The sequence below is a fragment of the Sceloporus occidentalis genome, unplaced genomic scaffold (genome assembly GCF_023333645.1).
Source record: "Sceloporus occidentalis isolate IW3139 unplaced genomic scaffold, rSceOcc1.0.p SCAF_5, whole genome shotgun sequence".
Classification (NCBI taxonomy): Eukaryota; Metazoa; Chordata; class Lepidosauria; order Squamata; family Phrynosomatidae; genus Sceloporus; species Sceloporus occidentalis.
The window spans coordinates 881,858-899,935 of NW_028316985.1; the positions used below are offsets into that span (position 1 = coordinate 881,858).

The following is an 18,078-nucleotide window of genomic DNA, read 5'->3' on the forward strand; positions in this document are numbered from 1 at the left end:
TGAGCATGAGTTAAAAAGTAGGACATTTGTAAACACTGGCTTGGTACTGGGCCCAGGAACAGTGGGTTCAAAACTCCCCGCACTGCCACTGACCCATGCTCAAAACACATTGGTTTTGTGTGAAAAGTAACTATTCCTGCAGAAAGCTCCTTTTTTCTGCAGAAAATGTACTGTTTTTGCACAATGCTTTTGCAAAAATACAGTGGTCTTTTGTGCAAAAACAATTGTTTGCACAAACATTTTGGGGGGACAAAAAGTCCCTAGATGCAAACAACAACAAAAAGGCAGCCCCCCCCCCCCCCAGTGTGGTGTCGCAACATTTCAAAACAGCCTTTCTCATCAAAGACTAACAACATTGACAAGTATTTTTTGCACCTTGGCAGAGTATAAGCAGACTCTCAAACTCCTTGGAATTGTGAAGCTGCAACAATTCCTTCCTTCTCGGCTTCTATCGGCCACCTCTCCATGAAACAGCCACACAAAGCTCCAGAAATGCCTCCCTGAAAGACAGCTGAGAAACAAGACTCAGCTCAGCTCCTTCTTTTCTCTTGAGACCAGAATATGGCTTCTCATATTCAAGGAGAAGAGGCAACCAAGGAGTTGTTAATAATCGCTTGTGACGATATGGAACTGTAACAGATCCAAGATGCCGCAGCCTGATCTCAAGTATGAAATGGAGGCAGAGGACCGTGAAATGCTGCCTTCATAATGAGAAGCCACAAAACGACACATTCCACCTTAGCAGAGAAGGATGGGTGAAAAAACAACAGAGAGGAGGAGAGGAATGGAACTCTCCAGCATTTTAGAGGAAGACACTGAAATCCCAAGAGAAAGAGAGAATGGGAGAAAGAGGCGTCCTGGGAAGGGGCAGAAGAAAGGCCAGTTGCTCTGGGAAGGGACACATCGACCTATACAGCTCTTCAAGCCCTAAGTTTTGGGTCAGAAGCTTCTTGAAGGAAGCTGTGAATAATTTTAGAAATTTGCTTCTCACTGAGAGAAAGACTTCAGGAATTGCTGCAGTTTTCAAACACTATTTGCAGTATAAGACTTATTCTGCATGCACACACAAAAATGTGCATGGTTATTTGAGCATGTAAAACATTTCCTGGCCACATATTCGGCGCAGGATGGAATGTGCAGAAGGTCACTTTTCCTGTGCATAAAATAATATTTCTGCACTGAAATATTTTCTGAGCAGAAAACAAAATCTCACGTGTAGATTTTGTGAGAATAAGTCTCATATGGAGAAGATTCTCACCAGTTCAGGATCCCGCTCACTAGTGTTTCTTGATGCTCAAGAAGCATGGGTTTCAACATTTTTTTTTCAAGGATTCTCTCTATTCCTCTCAGAAGGAATGATCTTCCAGATCAAGCAAGAAGGAGGAGGTTCTAGGGAAGATTCTTCTCTGGTGTTGGCTCCAGTTAACTTGCTCCCAGGTTTAATTTGCATTTTAATGGAATTATCCAAGAGACTGAACCTATTTTGGGGATAGGGTTCAGGACCCCGAGAGCTCCTTCGCTGAGCATTTCCACCCAGCATCTCCTGGCCAGCCAGTCTGGTGTAGTGGTTTGAGCACTGGACTATGGCTATAGATACCAAGGTTTGAATTCAGAATTCAGAATGACCGTAACAGCTTAGAAAACTGGGCCAAAACTAGCAAAATGCATTTTGGCAAGGATAAATGTAGGATACTCCACTGGAGCAGTAGAAATGAAATGCACAAATATAGGATAGATGACAGCTGGCTGGATGGCAGTAAATGTGAAAGGGATCTGGGAGTCTTAGTAGATCATAGTCTGAACATGAGTCAGCAACATAAAGCCAACGTAATTCTAAGGGAAGTAACAGGAGACACTTCACATGCTCAGAGGCACTGCAGTTGGAAAGCAGTGGGGGAAGATTTAGTTCAAATGTTCATTCACACAGGCAGGGTAGGGTTTAGATATGGAAAGCATAAGATGGGGCTGGCAGAAGTCTTTTTCATGCCTGGCACTCTCCTTATTTTTCCTGGAGATGTCTGCTCTGGCTAAATTGACAAGTGTCTTGGTTGCCTCCCATTTAGATTACTGTAATGCGCTCTATATGGGGCTGCCTTTGCAATGTGCTCAGTTCATAAAATCATAGAATCATAGCGTTGGAAGAGATCACAAGGGCTATCCAATCTAACCCCCTTCTGCCATGCAGGAACTCTCAATCAAAGCATCCCTGACAGATGGCCATCCAGCCTCTCTTTAAAGACTCCAAAGAAGGAGGCTCCACCAAAATATTCAAGGAAGGAGTGCATTCCACTGTCAAACAGCTCTTACTGTCAGGAAGTTCCTCCTAATGCTGAGCCTTTAACTTCTATGGCTGCCTCCTGTGGAATTCTGGGGTTTGTAGTTTTCTGAGGCCTAAGAGCTTTCTGGCTAAGGATTCTCAGTGCCTCCTCCCAAAACCTGGAAACCCCAGGAATCCGCAGGAGCCGGCTGTAGCAGTGAGAGTGAAATATTAGTGCTATAAATTAACCACGGAGGACATGGCCGGCCGTGAGACCGCAGGACCTGAGCAGAGCTGTTGAAGACAAGAAGGGGTCTTGGAGGTGCCTGGTTCACAGGGCCCCATGAGCTGAAGTTGACTCAAAGGCACTCAACAACAACAAGCTTCCTCGAGGGCCAATACTGGGAGAAAAGGGCAGAATATAAAATGAGGAGGATGGGGATGACACTTATGAGACTGTGCTCTACTCATCGCTGCCCAGGGTTGTCTTGGAAGGGAGACACAGCATGAGCGCATGCAGCCCATCCCTGGCCAATGGGCCTATGCTCAGTCCCTTCCATCAGAAGTTGCAAAGGTCTCTGCTTGGCAAAGAAAAGCTGCCTCTGCTGCCCTTCTCCTTCCCAAGGGAGCCTTGCTGACAAAGGCCTGTGATATAAATAGCTCTGGATTTATCACTCACACGGCTGGCGTGCCAAAGCAGAAATGATTCTGAGGGACTGTCTTCAAAGTGCAGCTATCTCAGAGCTTGGAAAAGTTACTTCAATGTTCATAACAACTCTCAGGCCATCCCCTCCTAAAACAACAGCAGCAACCACACCAGCTACATGGAACGTGTCCAGAGGAGGGCAACCAAGATGGTCAAAGTTTGGGGTACCACCACACTTTGGGGGGAACAGCTTAGGGAGCTGGCTATGTTTAGCCTGGAGAAGACTTGAGAAGCCATCTTTAAATATCTGCAGGGATGTCGTGTAGAAGATGAAGCAAGCTTGTTTTCTGATGCTCCAGAGATTAAAATGACAACAAATGTGTTCAAATTATGAGGAAGGAAATTCTCACTCAACATCAGGAAGAACGTCCTGAAGGTGAAAGGTGCTCAACAGTAGAATAGACCATCTTAGGAGGTGGCACCTTTCCTCCTTCATTGTAGGTTTTCAGGCAAAAGCTGGATTCTTCAGATATGGGTTTCCTACACTGACACAGGGCACTATATGATCCTTGGGACCCCTTCCAAATCTATGATCTTTGATTCCAAGAAGGCAGAAGTGTGCTACTGCAGTCACACAGAAGAAAGCAAGAAGAACAGTGAGCATCTTTGGTTTATGCCCTCCTCTAAGAACCAAGTGGTGAAGAGAACTCAGGGCCATAGAATTCAGGACATCAGGAGGAAGAGCATCCTCTCTGGTCAGCACAGCCATTGAGCATGCATTTTGGAGAGACGGAGCAGGGGAAAAGAAGGATTCTGGATGTGCAGCATATGACTTCCTTCCTCTAAGATCGTTCAAGGTTTGGCTGCAGAAGCAATCTTCCCAATCTGCTCCACCTGCACATTTCCTGAAGAAATGCAGGAAGCTGCCCTTCTACTGACACTTTGGATGGTAATCTAGCCCAGTATTGGCAGCTCTGGCTGGTAGCAGCTGTGGCTCTTCAGTGTTTCAAGCAATATACTTTCCTGGAGATACCAGGGATTGACTCTGGGGCCATCTAAATGAGAATATATGCAGCTACCCTTGTTTTGAGTCATATTCTTAGGAAGCCATCTAGCCCAGCATTGCCAACTCTGCCTGGCAGCAGCCATGTCCCCCCAGGGTTTCAGGTGCGATTCTCTCCTAGCTGTACTTGAAGAATCCAGGGATTTCCTGGATGGGGCATTTCCTATCCAAATAATAACCAGGCTTCCATAACTAGACAGGATTGAAAAGGTAGGAAGCTGCTCTTCTACTGAGTAGGATGCTTGGAGGACCATCTCAACCAGTACTGTCAACTCTGTCTGGCAGGTGCAGCTTTCCAGGCAAGATGGATCCCTAGCCATACCTAGGGATGCTCAGCATTCCCACCTGATGCTCTTCCATCCAAGTGGTTATCAGGCCTGGCCCTGCTTAGCTTCTGAGTGCAGTGATCTATAAAACTAATCAGTTGACCTTATACTGGGTCCAACCCTTGAGAAGGAAGGGTCCATGTAGCCTAGTATTGTCACCTCTGACTGGCAGTAGCTATCTCTGTTCTTTCCTGGTCCTACCCTAGAGATCTCTGGTCATCCTTCGGGGTGGTCTTTCATGGAATGGACAACCAAGGCTTATCTCCTAAGCTTTCAACATCAGATGAGGTCAGGAATGTATGAATGTAAGATGCCCTGCTATACTGAATTGGACTATTGGTCCACCTAGCTCAGTGCTCTCAATTTTGATCGGCAGTGGCCACTTCTCTCCTGATAGTCTCCTGTCCAAGAACTAACCAGGCCTGACTCTGTTTCTGAAATCAGATAAGAGGTCAGGAATTAGGGTGAAATGCACCCATTTATGTGCCACTGCCAGGGAGAGGGAATTTGGTAGCTCATTTGGAAGCTATTTTGTTTCTGGGGGTTGCTGAGCTGAGTTGCTCCTTAACCCAACACCATCTACAGTCCTTCTTGCTGAGCAAATCCTCTCCTTCTATTTGCTCTCTCCATAAGTGTCTCTGGGTGCCAGGGCAGGACTCGAGGCTGTTCTTGCTTTGGCTGGAGCAGGGCTATCCCATTCCCTGGGTGGTCAGCAACTTTTTGGGAGAGCCTTTGACAGCATCTTTTTTCAAGAAAGACATGGAGGCTGTGTATGGAGCCCTGGGAAACCTAGCGGGGAGAGAATTCCCCATTTGTTCTCCTACCTGGAATGCCGTCTGGCTATTGTAGTTCCGGATCTCTTTACTTGCACCGCGGAACAGAAGAACCCGGGCACAGCTCTCCTGCAGGATGAAAGAGAGGAGTCGCCATTAGCTAAAGAGGAGGAGAAAGACAGCGGGTGACAAAGCGGAGGGAGAACAGGCTCAGAAGAGACAGAAGGTCTCCTTGGTGCAGCCAGCTTGGAACTAGAGTGCAAAAGTGGGGGCAGATATAAGGGGTGAAATGTGTTCCCACAGGCTTCTGCCTATCATCCCTTCCCATTCATGGTGAGTAGTGATTTTGCACACACACGAACCTGTCTTCCTCCTCACTAGGCTGTTGGTCCATCTAGCCCAGAAGCAGGGGCTAGCTTAATGCCCAGGGGCATGGACCAAAAAGGACACCCCTGTGAGTCACCACTGCTGTTCTGTCTGCCAGAGCAAGGCCTGATGGGCAAGGCAAGTGCCCCCCACTGAGTGAAGGTTGAGGGGATTGCTACCTGCCATCCAAGGGTAGCTGTGCCCAAGACTGTCTCTGCACTCATTGTCAACCACTGCCCAAGGTCTTAGGCACAGAAACTAAGGATCTGGCTGTTGACACCACTTGTGTCTCAATGTTCTCGGGTCATATGAGGATGGACAGGGGCACTCCTGCCCTTGCTGAATTAAGGAGGACACAGAGTGAAGCATTCTCACCTGGTTGTAGAGCGCACAGACGTGGAGGGCAGTGTTTCCCGAGGCATTCTGTGCCGTCATGTCAGCCCCATAGAACAGAAGGTGCTCCAGGTGTTGGACATGTCCATAGCGGCAGGCCTGCTCCAGAAGGGAGGCAGAGAGAGAGGGGAAAGGAGGAAGGGAAGGAGAGAGGGGGAAAAGAGGAGTCAGAGGCCAGCTGGGAAGCATGAAAACCCTGGACTCAGTGGCTCAATTCTACACTCATACACACTTTCACAAATGTGCTTGGAAACATTACTCTGTTAATTTTCACTTCACGTTTACTTTTCAACTCTGGCTCCTAGAATCCCAGCCAAAGGGCAAAAGAAAGAAAAGAAAGAAAAGAAAAGAAACCACTTGCAGAACGACCAAAAAACCATCAAGTTAGATGGGGCCACAAGGGCCAACTAGCCAACTAGCCCAGCCTCTGGGCATGAAGGAACAAACAGTTAATAACTCCTGAAAGAGCCTGAATTGATTTGAGAGAAAACTGATTGGCTCCTAGTCTAACCATTCTGAATTTGGCAAAAGAGACTGTAGAAGTGCAGGGACATCTAATCCTTTCCTTGACAGTGCAGGGGATCCGCAGCCAAAAAGTTCCTCAAAGATGCTCATCCAACCTCTATTTAAAGAATATCTACAAAGAAGCAGAGCCTACCACTGTCCATTCCACGGTCAAAGAGCTCTTAAGAGTTTCATCCTAATATTTAGGAGGAATCTCTTGTAATTGGAATTCACTGGTTCATGTTCTAGTCTCTGGAGCAACAGAAAACAAGCCTTCTCCATCTTCTACATGACAACCCTTCAAAAATGTAAGGCTAACTGTCATGTTGCCTCTCAGTTTTCATTTCCAGGCAAAGTACCTGCCATGCAGGAATACAATTAAAACAATCCTGAATGATGCCCATTCAGCCTCTGTTGAAAGACCTCCCAAAAAGGAGAGTCTACCACACTCCAAGGGAGCGTCTTCCACTCTCAAACAAGGTCTTACAGTCAAAACATTCTTCCTAATATTTATGTGGAATCCCTTGTCATTTGAGTCCATTGGTTCATGCTCTGATCACTGGAGGATCAGAGACATCTAGCCTTGGATCAGACATTGTCCGAAAGTGGGGAGCCTCTTTCCTATTCCAGGGAAAGGGAGAAAGGCAGCCAATCCTTTCCGGAGGGATCCCTGCCCCTGCCACTCACCTGGTGGATTTCTTGCCAGCCGTTTTCATCCATGCAGCCCACCTTGGCGTAGTCATGCAGCAGCAACTCGCAGCAGTAGGGGTCCCCTCCAACCATGGCACTGTGGTACAGAGGCGTTAAGCCGCGGCTGTCCTTGTAATCGGTGGAGGCCCCCAGGTCTAACAACGTCTGTGCAAAACACAGCCACAACAGGCAAGGGCAGTTGGTCAGTCTCAGCTTAGACCTCTTGGCACAAAGGGATACAGCTGGTGGCTTCCACTGCCAGAGCAGGACACTGAATGGATGGCCGGGGTTTCAGTTTGAAGGAGCCATCCAAAGTGCTGAAGCTATTTCAGGAGGTATGAGTTATGCCAGCCCTGGACACTTGGCTGGCATTGCAATACCCCTTTTACTGTCGGGGAAGTGGGGAAAGTCAGGGCAAAGTCCAGCGTGGTTGTCCTGGAATTTTGCACTGAATGCAGGGAGGGGGGATTGTGGAGCTCATGGTGGCACTGGCTGACTCTCCCTTGTCAGAAATGCTTGGGAACAGAAGTGTCTGGGATTTGGGGATTTTTTGGAATTGGGAGTATTTGCATATACAGTTGGCCCTCCGTATCGGTAGACTAGCCATCTGTAGACTGCAGCATTCGAGGATGGCCTGGCCTCATTGCTGTCAACGGAGGTATGTGCCCACAGCCATGCCAACGCAGCCATGCACATGTCAGTGGCCACTGATGATGATGGGACTTGAGGACCTGCAATTTTTGGTAGCTGCAATGGGGTTTGGTGACTTTTATATCTGGGATATTTGTTTTAGATTATGTTTTTTCACTTTTGTTTGTTTTTAATTTTAGTGTTATACTGTTTTAATGGGGTTATTTTAACTATTTTTTTAAAGTGCTTTTTATCTCGTGAGCCACTTTGGGTCCATTTTTGGGAGAAAGGCAGCTTGACTTGAGGACCTGCAATTTTTGGTATCTGCAGGGGGTCCAAAACCAAACCAGACCGAAGCAGAGAGCTGACTGTACATAATGAGGCATCTTGGGGCTGGGATCCAGCTCTAACCCTAAAACTCATTTCTGTTTCATATATGCCTCAGACGCATGGCTTGAAGGCAGCAATCTTTTTACAATCTTTTAAATGATTTTGTGCATGAAGCAAAGTTTGTGTACATTGAACCTTCAGGAGGAAAAAAGTGTCACTTGTCCCAATCACCCATGTCAACGATTTTGGAGTATTTCAGATTTTGGAATTCTAGATAAGGGATACCTAACCTGGATGATGATGATGATGATGATGTACTTGCCTTTCTCTCAAAATTGGGTCCCAGGGTAACACCAACCAACAGTTGATGGGCATGCAACTGTTTCAGGGGCAGAAAACGCCCGTGTGCACATGTGCGTTTATGTATGCTGAAGAGGGCAGTGGTGGCTGGTGATTTCCATGTCAGTGGGATGGAGAGTCCACTCTAGGTTTTATATAGCTTTAAAGGTGGGATCAGTGGCAGAGGCTGCCAGATGCAGCTTCTCCTTCCTCCAGGCCTCTCCTCACTAAGCATCCACATATTTTCATTATTTATTTACTATAGACAGTGTGTGTGTGTGTGTGTGTGTTGACTTTCTTCCAGGCTGAGACCCAAAGCGGCTTCCATAATAAATTAAAATGTTAACCAAAAATTCAAAATAAATTTTAAAACACCACATTAAAGCACTATAAAATACTATAAAACTGATTTTTTTTAAAAAAGATACTGAGGTCCAAAACAAACTGCAGAAATAATCCAGTTTGAGACCAGTTTTACTGCCCTGACTCGGTGCTAGGGAATCCTGGGAACTGTAGTTTATTGTGGCACTAGATCTCTCTGATACAGAGGGCTCAATGCCTTCTACCAAAACTAACTTCCCAGAATTTCCGAGCATTGCGCCAGGGCAGTTAGAGCAGTCTCAAACTGGGCTATTTCTGCAGTGTGTTTTGGACCTTCGTTAAAACAGACAAAACATACAATAGCTTTAAAAACCTTTGCTGCTTAAGCATTAAAAAGGTGGCTTGAATAGGAATGTTTTCCCTCTTCATTCGGGCTTTGGCTCTATGGCAGCACATCACGCAGCTCTTTGCGTTTTCTCATCAACAATCGCAACAATAAGAAACCCGCCGTTCAATTTGGCTTCTATTGACCTTTCTTCTCTCACCTAGTTCTCCGTCTAAAAACATCTCCAGCTTTGCTGCTTTAAAAGAAAAATGCGTAGCAGGGATATAAATCTCCAGTTATTTCATTCCTTCATGTGAGGATAAATAGCTTCTGCACTTTTCTCCCACTCCATGGGAACCTGAGAGTTTCTATACAACTTTGGAGGACTGTTTTGGGACTCTTGTCGGGGGAAATTCATTTGCACAAAATGCACTGATTCCTGGGCAGCAATATTGTTTTGTGAAGGGTTTGTACTGTAAACCCATTCCAGAAAATGCCATGCTGGCCTTCTCTGCAGGAATGTCATCATTTGCACAAATTACACAAACTTGCATGAGTCGCATAATATTTATGCAGTTTGCACAAAGGTGTGGATTCCTGCACAGAAAAGCCACGTCTGGTTTTTCTGCAGGTGTTTTCTATACCAAAATAAATGAATAAACCTACAGCGATCATTGCATTTTGCTCAAAGCAACATGCCTTCTGCACAGAAGAACATTTGGTTTCAAAACTATTTATAAAGCGAGCTTCCAGTCTGTCTTAAAATGTTTTCACAGAATCAAAAGGGTTGGAAGAGACCGCAAAGGCCATGCAGTCCAACCCCATTCTGCCAGGCAGGAACCCGCCATCATTTTCCTTTATGTATGTAATGTTTTAAATGCTTTTGCCTATTTCACATCACTTTGGGGCCCTGCTAGTTTGAGAGCTGGCAAAGAAATGCTGTTATTCTGTGGAGACAAGCCATATGCGTGTCTGCAGAAACGAATTTCCCCCGATGAGAGCCCACAGTGCCAAGCATTTTGCAGCTGGCCCCTTTCCCTCCGGGACTTGTCTCAGGTGTCCAGACAGTCTTCTTCCAAGCTGTGTCTCTTAACAAATGCCCTTCGGTCCCCTCCTGCGTCGCTCCTCACTTCCATTCATTTTCAAACCATCGAGGAACCAGTGCATTTGCCCGAAGGAGCGAAACCGTCCTGAGCAACAGCTGGGTTTTATACTTTCAAGAATGGGAGAACAGTGATTGTTTCTTCTTCATCAGTTTGTTCAATTTGGCAGTCTTTGGGGAAATCTGAGCTGCGACTTCAAGACATTCTTGGGTTTCCCCCCTTTAAAAAATATATTGTTAGGTGCCTCCAAGTGGTTTCCAATTTACGGCGACCCAAAGTAAGGCAACCCCATCGTTGAATTTTCTAAGCCACATTTGCTCAGTATGCGTTTGCCTTTGCCTTCCTCTGAGGCTGAGAGAGTGCACTGTATATCCTCAACTATGAATCGAACTCATGTATTAAGGTTTTGGGGCCAAATTATGATTTTGCCATGACCCATGTAAAACTTGGAGGCTCCTTCGGTGCGTATGGCAAGAGAGAGACTCTCATTTAGTCTTTTCTTTGTTGTTTCAGCTTTTGTTTGAGCCGGACAGACACTTAAACAAACAGCAATATCAGTCCATCACCCAGGACTCCTTCTGCTTGGCTCCAGAGAGGAATAAACTCTCTCTGCAGCGCATGGGCAAATCTGAAACCGCTGCTATCACATTTCCATAGTGACCCATAAATAAGTCAACCTGGGATTTTGGAGTCAATTTTTAGGCATAACATTTTAGACTTATAGACGCGTATATACAGTAACTTGTCCAAGGTAACTTAGTGTGTTTCAGGGCTGAGTGACGATTCAGATCCGGGTCTCCTGGGGCTGCCACTACACTGCAGAATTGATGCATTTTGACACCGCTTTAGCTGCCATGGCTCACTGTTATGGAATCGTGGGATTTTTAGTTTTGTGAGAGATTTAGCATTCTCTGTCAGAGAGTTCTGGTGCCATAACAAACCCCAAGTCCCACGTTTCCATAGCATGGAATGTCTAACTGCATTAATTCTGAAGTGTGGCAGCAGATGGAGTCCTAGTTCAACACTCAAAGCTAGCATTCTCTAATAAAATAAACAAACAAAATACGGACAAACAGTTTCTAAAACGGCCAAATGGTAAGAAATGTAGTCCATTTCCATTGCTAATCAATCCTAGAATCTCAGAGCTTGAAGGGGCCACAAGGGTCTTCATGGGTAGATACTCTTCTGAGTTCATTTTGGAGTTATTATTACTTCAGTCCTGCACAACAGTTCACTAGGATCTGAATGTTAAACCGTTCTATTGCAGGTATATGACAATGCATGGAACTACTTGCAAATCAGGAGGGTTTGTGCCACAATGTCAAGCAAACGTTTAGAAATCTATGTGTTGACTTCTAAATTTTCCCAGAATGGGGACATTTTATATTGTAAATGCAAGAAACATGTCACAAGGAAAATGCCGGAGTCTGCTTGCACAATGGACTGCAGCCGCGAACCCTGTGCAAATTGGCTGTTCTCTCAAAAGAAACCCAAGCAGCCTCCTTTTTCCTTCCTGGAGAGAGGAATCGGATGAGGAGGAAAGCACCAAAGACATGAGGCCAGCAACAAGAGGAAGAACCTACTGAGCTTTCCAGGATATGGAAATGCAGAGGGAAAGGGGGCCAAGGAGAAGGCAAAGGCTTTCATGGCCAGCATCCATAGGTTTTTTGTGGGGTTTTCAGGCTATGTGGCCATGTTCTAGAAGAGTTTCTTCCTGAGGTTTTGCTGGCATCTTCAGAGAATGCTTGCCTGGGAAGGACTTGGATGTATGTATGTATGTATGTGTATATACTGTGTGACCTGGAAAGGCAGGAGTGATTTGCATGTGTAAATCAAGCAGGTACAAATCCTCTTTTGCAGACCCTCCCATCCTGAGGCCTGCCATTAGCAACAGAACAATACACTGCAAATCACTCCTGCCTTTCCAGGTCACACAGTATATACAGACCCAACTCCTTTCCAGGCAAGCATTCTCTGAAGATGCCAGCCACAGATGCTGGAGAAACCTCAGGAAGAAACTCTTCTAGAACATGGCCACAGAGCCTGAAAACCCCACAAAAAACTATGGGGGCCAAGAGGTTTGGTTCAGGAGTCTAAGCAGCGTGGGCAGTGGGCACCTAGGGCAAGGCATATGGTCAACAGGATTGAGAATTGTGACGTTTTCCAGATGCTGTTGGACCGCAACTCAAAGTGTTGCTAGACCCTGGCTATGCTGCATATAGGGCTGCTGGGACTTGCAGTCTGAGAACCTCTCGAGGGCCTCCTGAATCCCACCCTTGTTCCACAAGGAAAGGAGAAGCAAGTGAGACAAGAACCGAGCTCAAGACAACCTCCTTCTTCCATTTGCTGGGATGTGTCTTTGTTGCCAGTGTGTTGTCAAGTTGGCTTTGACTTATGCAAACTTGGCAACCCTGGTCTCTTTGAGGGGCTCAGTTACTGAGTAATGTTCCTGTCTTTCCTCCCCCCCCCCCCCTCCACATCTTCCAAAATTTATCCAGAAGCAGCAAATCAACCAGCTGTGGTCCTTTGAAATGTAGCCACACGGCACTGAATGGCACAGAAGTGGGTAGCTAAGCCCCAGAGAGAAGGCAGAGGAGATGAAGGGTAAATGCAAAAGTGAGAGGCTGGCTCTGGCTCGGCTCTTGTTAGGTGAATTTTGGGGGAAACCAAGGTCAGAGGAAATTAAAAATGGAGGAAATGAGGGACTCACCATCAGGGCAGTGTGATTTCGGCACCGGACAGCTTTGTGGAGTGCCGTCATCCCCTCCCGCGTCCGGAAGTCCAGGTGAGCGCCGCCATTCTTCAGGGCTTTGATCACTTCGACGGAGTACTCCAGCTGGACAGCCATGGTCAGGGGGCATTCTGGAGCAGGCAGAGATCTCAGCATCATATTCAGAAACAGGCCCTTTGGGTCCCCAACCCCTTTTTCATGGGCCACAGGCAGCAGCCCACCCCCTCCGTGGCCCTTCCTTTGCTTCTTCCCCATGCCAAATACGTCAGAATTTGGCCAAAACCAGCCACATACGTCGCTTTCTACATCTCCATCTCTCAAAAGCCACAAGAGGTGTTTCCTGCCACTGGCATGCTTAGAACAACAGAAGGTGGGCTCAGTCTTGGAAGGGTAATAAAGCGGAGGGAGTGTAATGTGCCCAAGCTCACCCAGGGATCCTCTGTGGCCGAGTGGAACTTGAACCTTGTTCTCATGACGCATTGATCAAACATTCAGTGGCTTTCATACCACACTGCAAATGACATCCATGCTTTCCAGGGGCAAAGAGATCTCCCCTGGGAACCCCTTGCTTTATGTCCTAAAAACACCTGAAGCCATTTGGGCCAAACTGGGACACAGATTCAAGCAGCCAAGGCTTGAAAATATTCCAAAAATATATACAATCCAAAAAGTAAACCTTGATTTTGCCGTTTTATATAAGGGACAACATTTTACTAGATTTCTGGCATCCTCAAGGGCTCCTGGAAGCAAAGCCCAGCAAACAGCAAGGGCCTGCTCTATTAGGAAGATGGTTAAAAAACCCAGCATCAAAACGCATTTCTCACTTTGGTAAGAGGCAGCTGGACCTGATGGCAATCTTCACTCCTCAAGGTTTATTGTCCACAAAATTCACACCAATTTATTTATTGGAAGCAGGAAACATTTTCTGCACAGGAAGCAGCCTTTTCGGGACAGAAATGTCATCTTTTTCTGTGTAGAAATATTATTTTCTGCACAGAAGATGCTGTTTCCTACACAGAAAATGTTGTAGTTTGGGATTTACTCTGCACACAAATTTCACAGGCTATTCTGTGCAGAAAAAGCATTTACTTTGTGGGGGGGGGGGGGGGGAATGCTATTTTTTCATAAAGAATGCAAATTTTCTGTCCCCAAATGCTAACAGTCTCAAAAAACGGCATCCGCACCAGCAATCCATGTAGCCCCTCCGTCTGCAGAAGCTTGGCGTTTTGTGAAACTCTGACAGACCTTCAAGGGATCCTTGAAATGTTTTGGAAACACAGACATTTCTCTGTAATCCAAAAGGATCATCCGCCTGTTAACAATCTTCCTTCATGGCTGGGTGAAATCCAAGGAAGAGCCAATTTCTTGTTGGTGGGGGTGCCTTCAAGTCATTTCTGACTTATCAAGACCCTAAGACAAACCTATCATGGGGTTTTCTGGAGCTGAGAGTGTGTGACTCACCCAAAGTCACCCAATGGGTTTCTATGGCCGAGCGGCATTCGAACCGTGATCTCCAGAGTTGTAGTCCAATGCTCAAACGGCTCCACCACGCTGGCTCTCATTTATGAAATGATATTTGGTAGAGAAGGAAATGCAAACATAGCCAAGAGAAGAGTTCCAGGTGTGAAAGAGTTCCAATGGCCCACTCTTTGCACTGTCTGAAATTGCCGAAATGAAGGAAAATGACATGAGGGGTGGAAAGCAGAACCCTTCTTCGGGGCCCGTGTTCTAATTTTGCCCTCTCTGCCATAGCTACACCCCGGTAGGGCTGCCAGGCGTCCCTTTTTATAAGGGTTGTCGCTTCTTTGGGCTTTTCCTCTTACACAGACTGAACAAAATGCCCCCAAACCCTGCAATGTTAGATGCAGGCTCTTCGTAAAGGCAGAAACGTAAGCTCCGTGTAATTGATGAATGCGGATGATATGTTAATTTTGCAGAGAAATGCATGGCCAAGTGAACTGAAATCAATACTTTCACTGGCTATTTCAGTCGAACATAAACTTGCTAATAGCTACCTCCTGGTTGTCAAACTCGCAAGGCATGGATTCCCACTGCCCCTTGGCGCTGTTTTTCAAAACAAGTTGAGTCTCCCTTATCTGAAATGCCTGGGACCAGAAGCATTTGGGATTTTTAAGGATTTTATAATATTTGCATATACATAATGCGATATCTTGGAGATGGGACCCCCGTCTAAACATGAAATTCATCTAAGCTTCATATACACCTTATACACATAGCCAGCCTGAAGGTAAATTTATACACAGTATTTTTAATAATGTTGTGCATGAAACAAAGTTTGCATAAGCAAAGCCATCAGAAAGCAAAAGGGTCACTATCTCAGCCACTCTTTGGGGCAATTTTGGGGTATTTTGGATTCCTGAATCCCAGGTAAGGGAGACTCAACCTGTATTTGGTAACGCTTTCCTGGAGTTAGAGTCTATCTAGAACAATACATATAGGTCCAGAATATTTATGGCTGGCCAAAGCCTTTAATTGTCCTTTTCATACACAGAGTATGATAAATGGAAGTCCTTGCATTTTATCAGAGCCTTCTCCCCAGATAACAAAGGTCTAAATGAAGGAGGAGAGACAATTACATTTTAATGATGGTCAGCGAGATAACAGTTGTCCAATACGATGGGGAAGGACCATGAAGAGAAGTTTTTAAACAAATGAATATGTTTGATCAGTTGATCATAATAAGTTTATCTATCTATCCGTCTGTCTGTCTATAAACAAAGGAACATCTGGAACAGGGGTTCCATGAGAGGAGGCTGGTGGAGCTGGACCACGGAGTCGAAGCTCCCATGAACGCCAAAGACAACAAATCCCATCTGTTCTGTGAGCAGCATTAGGGAACGTATTAGCTAGCTGCGTTAGGGTCATAGAATCATAGAATCATAGAGTTGGAAGAGACTGCAAGGGCCCTGATCCAGTCCAACCCCCCTCTTCTGCCATGCAGGAAATCCAAATCAAAGCATCCCTGACAGATGGCCATCCAGCCTCTGCTTAAAGACCTCCAAGGAAGGAGACTCTATCACCCTCCGAGGAAGGAGTGCATTCCACTGTCGAACAGCCCTTACTCTCAGGAAGTTCCTCCTAATGTTGAGCTGGAATCTCTTTTCCTGTAACTTGCATCCATTGTTCCGGATTCTGTTCTCTGGAGCTACAGAAAACAAGCTTGTTCCCTCCTCAATATGACATCCCTTCAAATATTTAAACAGCGCTATTATCATATCACCTCTTAACCTTCTTTTCTCCAGGCTAAACATCCCCAGCTCCCTCAGTCGTTCCTCATAGGACATGGTTTCCAGACTTTTTGATTATCTCTTGATAATCTTTTGATTATCTTTTTGATTTGGCTGGAATGACCAACTCTGTTTGTATCTTGTAACTGCTAAATCTACCCAGGGGAAAGGTGTTATCAAGAGTCCCTACTTGGAATAAAACTCTTTTCTTTCTCTCATACACACTCTTTCATGCCCCTTTACTCAGTTTTTCATCTCCCCGCCAAGGCTGGAGATGGGAGGAAAGTCTCTGCAGCATCAGGGACAGAAGGCAACCCCAAAGTAACTTCCTACTGAGTTACTAGGAAAAGGACAGGGGCAATTCAGTAGCTGATAGCAACTTAGCTCATTTAAGCTGGTCTCAAGGGGTCCCATCCAGCTGAGGCAGAAGCAGGGAAGGGGCGACAGAAAGACCCATCACACAAGGTGTTGGGATCTTCTTCAGGGACCACTTTGAGGATGTTTTGCATGACAAAGGAAGGCTCTGGGGTCTGAATGGGGCAGCAGGACTTTTTAAAACCAGATATGAGGATGCCTCTTTCACCCCCAGGGCCACATTCAGTGTCCAAGAAGCTCCTCGGAGGCTGCATTCTGGGTTGGGAGTGATGGGTATTGCAATCTGGCACATCCAAGAGGTACCACTTATGGGGAAGGGATGTTTCTCCTATTTCTGAACCAGGAGGTCAGGGACTTCAATTCCTTTCCAATCCTAACTAAGAAAACATGGGTGATTTCTATTTCCAGCTCTTCTTATTCTACCCGGCTCCTGTGGCAAAAGCGGCTGACAAGCGTTGCCTCCGGAAGCATGGCGTTCCTCTCCGTTTCCAGCCCTGTGTATCTTTGTAATTAATTATTGTTTGAATAAAAAAGGAGAGAACTGATACAGCTCGACTTCACAAACGTTCCAGGCTGGGAGCACTATTAGAGGAGCGAACCACTAATTTAAATGATACGCAGCGCATTTCATGTCCTTAAACTGCTAACTAAAGTTTCATAAGAACGTGGTAATTGCTGATGAAACTCCCCCCCTCCGACTCCTTTGCCTGGCTTCCCCACTCCTTCCGCGTTCGGCAGGAATCCCTCCTCCTGAACTTCAAAGCTTTCCACGGAATGAATGAATTTCTACTTTTCTCCTCTTGTTTTTCCTGCAGCTCTCAACCCTTGCCAAGCCCCTTGGCAACATTGTGGACCATTCCCCCTTTTCCTTTGGCTTAAGAAAACCCTGGCCTTGCTGCCTCCTGACCATCAGTTCTGGACCCCCAAAAAGCCCAGCTTCTCCTACAGTACTAGGAACCCTGGCCTTTGCACATCTTTGCACATGAGGATGCATAACATACCCTCTCATTGCCCTGATCTGGCAGTCCCAATTAATCCTCTGTTATCCCACCTTTTCAGCTGCCTTTAAAAGGTTTCCTGGCTTCTCTCCTTGCCTCACACTTTCCCTCTTTGTCTTCAACTTGCTTCCATTGCTGCAAATGGAAACTTCAAAGTTGCCAAAGTACTAGTTTGCACTCAAGGAGAAAGGGAAGAGGGGTGGGATATTTTCCTTCTTGGAGGTATGGCGATGAGGTGACAGTTCATTTTTTAACTGTGGGCATTGGGGGACAAAGACATCCTTCTCCTGCTTTTGCCCACAACTTTTGCATTTCCATTACCCTTCGCACACTCAGCTTGCTTATAGAGATCTGTCCCTGGACCATGCGCTCCATGCATCTGAGGAACTAGGCTCAAAGAAAGTGCACACTGCCAGCTTCCTTCTGTCTCTCACTCAGTCTCAAAGGTGCTACAAGGTCCCCTTGCCTAGTGATGCAAACTAACATGGAGATGTCTTTTTAGGGAATTTTAAATCAGGGATGGAATCATACTATCCTGTGAACCTCAGCTTTCACCTGTGGTTGTACTTTTTTTGGCCACTGTGCAAAGGATGTATTCTGTTCATGGTTGGGGAAGCGGAGGACTGTAAGTGTCACCATTTCACAGAGGCCCCAGTCTGA

General features: G+C 46.1%; 1 protein-coding gene across 1 annotated transcript in view; it reads right to left on the minus strand.

Moving 5' to 3' along the window:
• Window positions 1-18,078, minus strand: part of LOC149311503 (SH3 and multiple ankyrin repeat domains protein 3-like) — a 425,035-nt gene that overhangs the window by 257,403 nt on the left and 149,554 nt on the right. The window contains exons 6-9 of the mRNA XM_089526562.1: window positions 12,777-12,928; window positions 7,016-7,183; window positions 5,807-5,923; window positions 5,117-5,194 (exon numbers count right to left, since the gene is read on the minus strand). Coding sequence (XP_089382688.1) covers window positions 5,117-5,194; window positions 5,807-5,923; window positions 7,016-7,183; window positions 12,777-12,928 — 515 coding nt within the window. The remainder of the gene's footprint in view (window positions 1-5,116; window positions 5,195-5,806; window positions 5,924-7,015; window positions 7,184-12,776; window positions 12,929-18,078) is intronic.